The following is an 11,007-nucleotide window of genomic DNA, read 5'->3' on the forward strand; positions in this document are numbered from 1 at the left end:
CTCTGTATGCAAAGCACCTAAGCTTAGGGGTTGCCGGAAAAAATAGAGCCTTAAATAAGGCTCATCTGTCATGGATACTACAAGGCTTATTTTTAAATTTTGATCTTGAATGCACTGGTTTTTGAGCTGCCATTTAATGTGAACATAAATTATATACTAATGAGCGCTGCATAGTGACTTAGAGCTTGCCAGTTCCTAAGCTTGGGTAACTGACTGCACCCCAGAGCATATGCTGAATCAGCAGAACAGAAGATGGGGAACCACTGCTAAAGATATGTGGTTGCCTTTGGGTAAATAAGTCACTCTTTTAACATGCAATGAAAATAGACATTGCTACAAAGGCTCCAGGCATCTCTAACCCCAGTTCTGTTAGAATTCTTATTGCTAATCTCTACATAGTTTACAATAATTCGTAGCCTTTCTAGGGTTCTGTTAAGGATGAATGTGATTCAGAAGTTGTCACACCTTACAAGTCAAGAGATGGAAAGGAGTGCATCTTCCTCTCTAAAAGCCTAGCTGGCAAATTTTAAGGGTAACTTGAAGCGATACTGGCATTTAAAATTTTCTTTTCAAAATATTAATTTACATTAAAAGTTATGTCATGTTGATAATTTTTCGCTGATGGTTCTTCTTTTTAAGTAATTGTTACTTGAAGTTCCCAAACCTGACTTTTGCCAACCTGACTGGCCCATCTCAGCCTGTCAGTTACAGTTTCTAATGCTAACAGACTACTGCTGCACAAATATGGCAGCCCCCTCATAGAAGAACATGGGGGTAAGAAAGTTAATGTAAAAGTATCAGGCAAATATTTTTATTGCAAAATTACAAATAGCATTTAAAGACAATGTTATGATAGCTATTAAAAAAGGTTATTTTGTGATGTCAGTATCTCATCAAGAAGGCCTTACACTTAAAAATCCACTTGTTTGGTGGCCATGCAAGCAAATAGATTGATCCAGTCGTCTAGCCCTAGTGCCCAACTATTGGATCACATTGATAGGAATACAGGAATAAGGACTGCATTATCAAAAATGTTGTTCTGGCACTGATACTATTTGTAAACCTGTTCAATATCTGGCTGATTCTGGGGCAGATATCATTGGGGGAAGCCAATCAGAGGGCCCTTTTATCAGCCCTTGTATGACCATCTTTAGTTATGATTTGCCACTTCTGGATTACTGCTTCTTTGTATACCTCCCTTATCCTTTGTCAAATCAGTCGCGGATTTTATCTATCCATAAGGATACATTGGTATATAACTCAATATAGCTCTGTTTGCTTGCAACAGTCTGAAAGAAATAATAAATTGTAAATTTTCTGACCATCTCAATAAAACCTTTAATTTTTTTTTTTCACAGTAAAGCAGCTGATCAGAAATCTTTTAAAGACTGACCCAACTCAAAGGATGACAATCTCAGAATTTATGAACCATCCATGGATAACGGTAAACCCAGGCCTATAATTGGGCTTCAGCCTTGAATCCAGCACTGCTCTCCGGTCTCTGTACTGGTGACTGTTATTGATCAGTACCTTGATGCATTCACAGACCATGGTAGATTTCAGCAATTATTTCTGCAAAAACTAATCTTGTTGGGTCCTCATTTAGGACTTAATTGTTGTGTTGTTACTTACTGTGTTGATATGTCTCCTAAGTTCATATTCACAGTGTAACAAATGGCGGCAGCATGATAATTTATTATCAACAGAAAATATTTTTTGGCTAGAAAATCAATATGCAGTCATTCCTATTTCCTTGAAATCCTCTGCTACAATGTTTACTGTTAAAATCATTGACTTTCTTTTTTTATGTTGGTGTCCCTACAGCAGTCTATGCAGATTCCACCAACACCTCTTCATACCAGCAGGGTCCTAAAAGAAGAGAAAGATTTGTGGGAAGATGTTAAGGTAATTTTATTCACCTTCCCTGTTTATATGTGGCTGGTAATGCCTGTTTATTGAGAATGAACAGTAGGGATAGTATATCTATGTAGTGGGTATAATTAAATGTCATTTAAAGCATCAGAATTACCAAAACTTTTGTAGACCATTCTGTATGCCAGGTGCCCTGTAATTGCTAGAGTATGTCTCCCACAGGTCAAAGGATACGCTCTAAAATAAGTATACTATGTCCTCGTATACCTGAAGTCGGTCACTGATGTGCACTGTAATTACGGGAGCACACTGTACAGAAATGGAAGGCACTTCTCTCCTAGTTGTCTGTAGTGAGCAACCGGGCTAAAAATGTTACCTGTTTCATTTTCATCTCTAAGCAGAATTATCATAAATATCATATAGGTACAGAAATAGAGGGCACTTCTCTCACAGTTATTTGGAGTAAGCCACAGGGCTTAGTGTTAACTGTTTTGTATTCAACTCTAACTCTTAGCAGGATTGTGATAAATATCATAAAGAGAAGCCTTCATCGCACCCGCCCCTCCCAAACTATTTGATACTATAAATAAACGGTAAAACCAAAAAAGGAAAGTTTATAAAAAGTAATGAAAACATAATCTACTTTTGCCCTGCACTATTACAAATTGTGTATTTGTTCATAAACTCTACAATAGTTTATATCAGGGATCCACAGCCTTTTGAACCTGTGAGCAACATTCAGATGTAAAAGGAGTTGGGGAGCAACACTAGCATGAAAAATGTTCTTGCGATGCCAAATAAGTGCTGTGATTGGCCATTTGGTAGCTCCTAATTGGATTGTCAACCTACATTGAGGCTCTGTTCGGCAGTACACTTAGTTTTTATACAACCAAAACTTGCCTCCAGTCTTGCATTCAAAAATAAGCTCCTGTTTTGATGCCACTGGGAGCAACATCCAAGGGGTTGGAGAGCAACATGTTGCTCACGAACTTCTGATTGGGAATCACTGGTTTATATAAACAAGCTGCCGTGTAGCCATGGGGGTACAACAAGGAGAAAAGGCACAGGATATATAAATGATAGTTGTGTTTCTGAAACCAACACGCCGATTGTTATCAGTGCAGGGCAAATAGGACATTATATTATCATTCCTTTATAGTACTTTAATTTTTTGGTGTTATTGTTCCTTTAAGATGTTGAGATGTTCCAGATTTGGTCACCGTTTTGCTGATTTTGACCATACTCCCAACCTTCTGTGTATGTATCACCAGTAGCGGGACTGTTTATGTTAATCCTACAGACCTGGGGATTGATAACAGTCCAGAGATAAATTAATCCATTGGTCAGTTAAAAGGAAGTAAAGAGGAGTCACAGCTTGGCTGCTGTATGCTACAGCATGCATCTGTTCCAACCATGGCCACCTTAAGAATTATAATATAATGGCTGCTCCAGCATGCTTTATCAAGCAGTACATAATACCTAGAAAGGGATCCAGCAGGCCCTGCAACTTTGGGCCTCCTCACAGTCACAGTTATAAAAAGTGCATAATTCTAACTAATCTCTAACGTGTAAACACAATTTCCTAGTTTTCTAAAATGTAATAACGAATGGGTTATTTACAATAGCATTAATTCTACAAGGTAATTTCCTTGTTATACAATGCAGCACTTTTTTAGTAGCCACTAGCTGACACTGCCTAGTGTTACGCAACTTCTTATCCTCTAAAATCCCCAAATCCTTCTCTATTAAGGAGGCCCCAACACAACTACCATTTAGTGTATAACTAGCTTTTAAGTAGCAGTTATTCAGTGCCTTTAATTATTTTATTTGTTTTGGGGTTTTGTTTTCTGCTTGCTTCACATTTTCAATCCGTCAATTCCCTTTTTTCTATTTCTCTCTCTCCAACTTTAAAAGGCTTGTTCAACCTTGAAACTATTTTTTCAGTTGAGTTGTTTTCATATGCATAGTTCACCAGAAATAAAGACTATTTCCAGTTTCTTTTTTGTGGCAATTTTTCTAATATTGAAGAGTAAAGTTTAATTTTTCACCTTCTTATGTCATTCAAAGGCAGCTTTGGGGGGGAGGCACCAACTCTACAAACTGTCTAAATTAATACATTTAGTTGATACTTTTTTATCCAGAATCTCTGAATTTCATTAAAGGCAGCTGTTAGAATTGATACAATAGTTGTCAATATTCCACAGATACTACAGTAGAACCCCCATTTTACGTTTTTCAGGGGGGAAAAATGGTGTAAAATCCAGGTAAATGTAAAATCAGGGAAATGTATTATGCACAATATATAGGTGGGACCACAAAACAACAATGTAAAATGAGGGAAAAATTAAAATCAGGGGATTTTAAATTGAGGTTTCACTGTATATCAACTAATGTAGCAAATTGTAAATTTAAACTTTAACCTTAAATTTTAGAAAAACTTTAATAAATAAAAGAACGAAAGAAATTGATAAAGGGCTTTATTTCTGGTGAACAATCTGAAACAGTAACTGAAAAAGTATTTGTATGATAAAAATGAAGGCCAGTTGAAAAATTGCTTAGAATTAGCCATTCTGTAACATATTAAAATTGAACTCAAAACTGAATCACCCCATTAATTTCTACTCGTAATGTTTCTAATTTCCTGTCTGTAGGAAGAGATGACAAGTGCCCTTGCCACCATGAGAGTTGACTATGAGCAGATAAAGATCAAGAAGATTGAAGATGCCTCTAATCCTCTCCTCCAAAAGAGGCGAAAGAAGATTACACCCCATGTAGCAACTCACTGAGGTTTCACTTGTGTGCGATCACCATTGGTGTCAATCATGCCTTGTATTCTTGCGCCAACTCAGTGTTAACTGTAAAGGTGGCTTGTAGTGCCACATTAAAAACAGAGGGATGGGCCTGCAAGTCTGTGGGATTGGTGCCAGGCGTGGGACTCATTCTTCTATAATTCTGTACTCCATTTTTTAGGAAGATTTTTTGTTTGTTTTTTTTCTTTTAGGTTTTTTTTCTGTTTTTAGAGATTTTCACAATATATTTTATATATATATATATATATATATATTCAAATTTGCACACATCCATGGGAAAACGAGAGGGGAAACATATAATGTTGGCTATAAGCATCAAAGGAGAGGAAGGTGAAGGATTTAGGTGTTCCAGATAATGTGCCATCATTAGCATGTCCAAGCATATCAGTCTAAAAGGATATTCCTGGGAGTGGCACACTTCAAGGACCACTAAGCCCAAGAGACAGGCTAATCACTTTTGGTACGAATTTGTAATTAGGAGTCAGCCTCGCTAAAGTACCTTGTTTGCTTTTAAAGGCAGACTTCCCTTTTTAAACATTTTAAAAGGCAATGTAAATATAGCGCTTTTTAATAGAATGTCTGGATATTTTAAACGTGTCCCTGAAATTGCAAATTAATTTATTTTTGTTACATCTTAAAGGCCTGTATGTAACTTCAAAGTCTTTTTGGGATATTTTAAGTTTTTAATTTTGGAATCATTTCAAAAAGGCCTTGAAATATCCATGTGCATGATTTTGCTACACCTTAAAAAAAAAAAAAAACATTTTCAAGGACCTTTGTGCCTCCATATGCATCCTAGTTGCCTTATATGCAACCAAATGTTGACCTGATAACTGTTTTTTTAGGAGGGGGTGTATTTTAAGTGTGCAACACTGATGCTTAGGAAGGAAATGGAGCAAGACTCCGCTGAGCCCACAAATCAGCCTGTGAAATCCCGCAGAAAAGGCCTGTATAATTGAAAGCTAGACGGTTGCCTGAATTCCACATATATGATACTGTGGTGAGAATGTATTGCTGCTATTGATAAAGCTAGCTTTTTATATATATTGATTCTAATAGGACACAATGGGGTAAAATAATATACATTCTGTCTAGTAGCAGAAAAAATGTTTTGCAGTTTTAAATATTTTGCCCCCTCAGCTGCATTGTCATGAATCAGACGTCCAGATTATTAGTCCTTTTTCAGGTATTTTGGCACTTTTGCCAGCTCTAGTACAGTATACCAGCCTCTGACCCAAAAAAAAACCCAGATGATATTTTCTTAGAGCTTTGATCTAAAACCTTTCTATTGATTACATGAAAACCATGATTTTAAACTTTTTCTTTAAAGAAAATGAATTATGCAGAATGAAAAAGCAGACCAGTTGATCCATTACTGATGTATGTTGTAGGATTTGGGGAGAATGTGTGTAATAAGTGGCTGGGTTAGGTTATAATCTTTTTTTTTTTTTTTTTTTTTTTTTTTGTAATTCAGCTGTATAGTAGCACACTCTAATGCCATTTATGTTTATCATCTCTTTCCCCAGAAAGCAATATTTTTCTCTGGAATTGTTGTAAAGTTATAATTTTGTATGATCAAACTGTTTTACTAAAAGGTTTTAAACTTTGCGAAATGGTCCTGTTGATTCTTATTTGCTTTAGTGGCCACAGTTTTAAGGCTGAAAACGGGATACCTTTTTGAAGAGTGACTACTACAAGTACAAACTTTGACAGGTGTCAGTTCACCAGATTCCTATTTATACAGGTAATTGGAAATGTTGGCTTAACACTCACCTTGATAGTTATATATGAGTGTACTTCCTGAACAGACATGCACAGCATTTAAATGGCCAATATACCCCGCCATTTCAATGTGAGATCAATGGATAAAACTTTTGCTGAGCATACTTAATGTCCATTATTTAAACCAGCAAGCATCTAAACAGGGAAATTAAAGCTACTCTATGTTTGGTCCTTGCTAGATAACCACCTGCTTAATTAACTTCTGCTAACAAAACAGTTGTAATAAGATTGTATACTGCTAATATCTCACTAGGACCAAACATTTAGTTTTTCTGCTTGCTCTGTTTAGCTGAAAAAAATAACCCAAGTCATATATTTTGCACAGTTAAAACAATAAGCCAAAAGTACATTCAGAATAATTCCTAGTTTTTGCACTTATGTTTAACCAGGGGGTATACTGCCCATTAAAGGAGTTTTTCACCTTTGCGTTAACTTTTAGTATGAAGTACAGAATGATATTCTGTGACAAAATGCAATTGGCCATCATTTTTATTTCTTCTTACATTACAGTATTGTGCTTTCTGTTCAGAAGCTTTCCAGTTTAGAATTTCGGGAGCGGAATCTGATTGCTAGGGTCTAAATTACCTTAGCAACCAGGAAGCAGTTTGAGAGACTGGTATGAATAGGAGACCACTTAAATAGAAACATAAGAAATAAAAAGTAACAATGAAATTGCAGCCTCACAGCAATTGTTTTCTTGGTTGCTCGGGTCAGTGAGCCCCAACTGAAAGCTAAAAAAAGTCAGAAGAATAAGAAGACCACTAATTCGAAATCTCTCTAAAAAAAAAAAAAGGAAAAGCTCAGAGGCAGTTTATTGCCAACAGATTAGCCACAGTAGTGCAAGCTAGAACGCTATATTTATTCTGCAGAATGCTTTACCATACCCGAGTAAACAGCTCTAGACATTGTCTGTTTGTTTAGGATAGAAGCTGACATATAAGCTTGGTGTGACATCACTTCCTGCCTGAGTCTCTCCCTGCTGATTTACAGCTCTGAGCTCAGATTACAGCAGGGATGGGAGGAGGGAGGGGGAGAGGAGTAAACTGAGTATGCTCAAGCCCTGCCCTGGAGGTTTAAGATGAAAACAAAAAGTCTGATACAGAAGCCCATGTGTACACAATAGAAGGAAAGGAATGCTTTGTTTCTTTTGACAGGACTCAGAGCAGCATTACTTTGAGGATTAACTGGTGTATTTATATAGACCTTTCTGATAAATCTCACTTAATGTTAGCCTTCCCTTCTCCTTTAAAGGGATAATGTCACTAGATTTCAAATGCATCAGCAGCTGATCAACAGAACAATATGGGAAGGTAAGTAAGATAGCAGCTCCCTGACTCCTCTGCTGAAGCATTCAGCTGCCTGAAGAATAGTGCCTCCATGGGCTAATATCACTGCTGCTATTATTGTCAATTTTAACAAGGGGCAACACACCAATAATTTAGGATGGCTTCAGGCAAGCTAAAATACACTATGGAAGAAATGTCCCATGTGCCATTAGCCTCCATTAATTTGTGAGCCACTTATTGCTTTTCCAGACTCTAACATTTTGGGGGCCCATTGGAATCTCATAAGCAAATCTTTTTAAGTGGAAAAACATTGTTGACTTGTGGAAGGCACTTGTCAGACATATAAAAACACGTGAAAGCAAAAGTTTTGCCAACCGTTACCAAATGATATATTTTGTAACGAAAAAATAGTAAACAATTACCACAGGAATCCGTGTGTAAAAAAACAAACAAAACATATTTGCACACATTTTTCCTTGTTCTTATCTTTTTGTTTGTGAAATAAGTAGTTAACGTAGTATCACCCACTTTGCCACAGATCACAGCTTAATCTATGCACAGATGATAAGGCTGCATGTAAAGCTGGCCATAGAAGCAAAGATCCGATTGTACGAATCAAGGATTTGTACAATTTTCGGGCCGTGTGTGGAGAGTCCCGACGTTTTTCATCCCACGGAGATCGGTCGTTTGGTCGATCGGACAGGTTAAAAGATTTCTGTCGGCTGCCGATTTCTCGCCATGTATTGCCGATTGTACGATTTTCAGTGGGAGACTGTCACCAGCTTTGTCGTAATAACTTTCGTACGATTGCTGTCAGGGGCAGAACATTGGCTGATCTGTTATTTTACTACTTTATTTGATCTGAATGGTTAGTGACAGGTCGGGAGATGGGGAAGTCCGATCGTTACAATACAAGGATACAAACGATCAGATCTTTGCATATATGGCCATTTTAAGGCTTCCTCCTAATGACTCTTCTATGCAGATCATGTTTGTGCAGCGAAAGAATTAGTCAAGCACCCACTGTTTAAGATAAAACGGCCTTTATTGGACCAAGGGCATTACAGCTGTAATTGCTGTGTTGCTGTAATGCCCTTGGTCCAATAAAGGCCGTTTTATCTTAAACAGTGGGTGCTTGACTAATTCTTTCGCCAGTATTGCCAGTGGGAAGTGGCCGTTGGAGGACGTGCACCCAGCCAAAGAAGGGAGTTGAAGTTGTGCTGACTACTAATCTGCTATGATCATATTTGTGCAAACAATGTTGCCCTAAGGAACAGTGCAACACCACTGTGTCAGCTAAACCTTCCTGCAGTTCTTTTGCAATCATATGAAGGTTTGCCTTTGATTTCTGACCAGCATATAAAGCAACTCTCCCCCTCTGCTTTGTAGGCATCAATTGGCTTCAGTGGTGGTTCTCCTTTACATTGACTTTTATTTTGTTCTAGAATGCCCATTTCTACGCAACTTTTCAATTGGTGATTCTTTATTTTTTTGTAGTTTTCTTTTAATTATGTGCCTTCTACTGACTTTTTCCAGCTATCAAATGACCCCATCTAAAAACAAATGCTCTGTAAAACTACAAAAGTATTGCTACTTTTTATTACTCATGTGCCTATTTGGGCCCCAACCTACTCATATTCCAGTCTCTTGTTCAAATCAGTGCATGGTAGGTAGGGTGATTTGGACCCTAGCAACCAGATTGCTGAAATTGCAAACTTTGGAGTTGCTAATTACAAAGCTAAATAACTAAAATAACCAGCCTAGCTGCCCCCCCCCCGGGGAAATGCCCCCTAACTTTTTACTCACCCCTCAGAGCAGAGTCACAGCATGGAGTTCATCGCAGCCATCTTCCGGGTCTTTGGTAAGCCGAGGCGGCACATGCACAGTTGAAGCAATTTACCAGTTTGCGACAACAGCACATGTGCTGAAATGGACGGTAATTGCCGAGACACTGGAAGAAGACATGATGATCCCCGATGCTGTGACTCTGCACTGAGGGGTAAGTAAAAAGTTAGGGGCATTTCCTGGGGGGGGGGCAGCTAGGCTGGGTGGGAGGAGAGAGGGGGGTCTACGTGGGGTGTAGGGTTTTTTTTTGGTAAAGGGTTTGTTTCTCCTTTAAGGTCTAACAGCTCCTAATAGCTGTTAAATTGTATATGACCTAAAATACCTCATGAAGCTTATCACTGGAGAAGTGAAAGGGTGGTCACAGGTGACCAAACATCTCTTGTTTCCTTCCCACCTACTAAAACACAAATTGTCAGTGGGTAAACATAAGCAACATGATGTTGTCCAAAGTTTCCTGCAGCCCTCACTCATGCCACAAGTACATTTCACATTGACTGGCCTAAAGAAAAATCGTTCAACATTTCGTGGACTGATGAAAGCAAGATTGTTCTTTTTGGGTCTAGGGGCCACAGATAGTTTGTCAGACGACCCCCAAACACTGAATTTAAGCCACAGTACAATGTGAAGACAGTGAAGCATGATGGAGCATCATGATATGGGATGTTTCTTATACTATGATGTTGGGCCTATTTATCTCATACCTGGGATCATGGATCTGTTTCAGTACATCAAATTGCTTGAAGAGGTCATGTTGCCTTATGCAGAAGAAAAAATGCCCTTGAAATGGGTCTTTCAACAAGACAACGACTCCAAGCACACCAGTAAATGAGCAACATCTTGGTTCCAGATGGTATGGAGTGGCCAGCCCAATCCCCAGACCTTCATCCAATAGAAAATTGTGAGGTGACATCAAAAATGCCGTTTTTGAGGCAAAACCAAGAATTGTGGAATGTAACCGGTGCTAGAAGTTGGTCGACTCCATGCAACACAGATGTGCAGCAGTTCTCAGAAACACTGGTTATACAACTGAATATTAGTTCAGTGATTCAAAGAAAAGCAAATGTTTGAGTTTGTAAAGAAGAATGCAGACACGACTATTTTTTGGAACAGCCTATTATTTCCTTTTCTTCACTTTCTGTAAAGAATTAACACAAATCTGATACATTTTCTACATGTTTTAATGTGGAATTATGTATTTGTGTGTGTATGGAACTAAAAGCTATTATAAGGATTTTGAGCTTTATTCACTTTTTATACACACTGCTATTATTCTGAACACAACTGTATATTGATTAGTGGCAAGTAACCCTCAAAAAAAGTTACTGGTATTGCTGGAATCTTGTATGACAGAACTTCTGGTTTGTGAGACAAAGAAACCTATCTGATTATACTTCCTTACTTATGCACAAAGG

General features: G+C 37.9%; 1 protein-coding gene across 2 annotated transcripts in view; it reads left to right on the plus strand.

The window, feature by feature from the left end:
* The window catches only part of mapkapk2.S (MAPK activated protein kinase 2 S homeolog), a 46,588-nt gene extending 40,298 nt beyond the window's left edge, over positions 1-6,290 (plus strand). Inside the window, 3 exon segments of one of the 2 annotated variants that reach the window (NM_001094815.1) lie at positions 1,359-1,444; positions 1,825-1,905; positions 4,524-5,952. In NM_001094815.1, the coding sequence (NP_001088284.1) occupies positions 1,359-1,444; positions 1,825-1,905; positions 4,524-4,658 (302 nt within the window). In that variant the 3' untranslated portion in view covers positions 4,659-5,952. 2 annotated transcript variants of the gene reach the window in all.
* The last annotated feature ends 4,717 nt before the right edge of the window (positions 6,291-11,007 follow it).

Source organism: Xenopus laevis, chromosome 2S, assembly GCF_017654675.1.
Source record: "Xenopus laevis strain J_2021 chromosome 2S, Xenopus_laevis_v10.1, whole genome shotgun sequence".
NCBI classification, from domain to species: Eukaryota; Metazoa; Chordata; class Amphibia; order Anura; family Pipidae; genus Xenopus; species Xenopus laevis.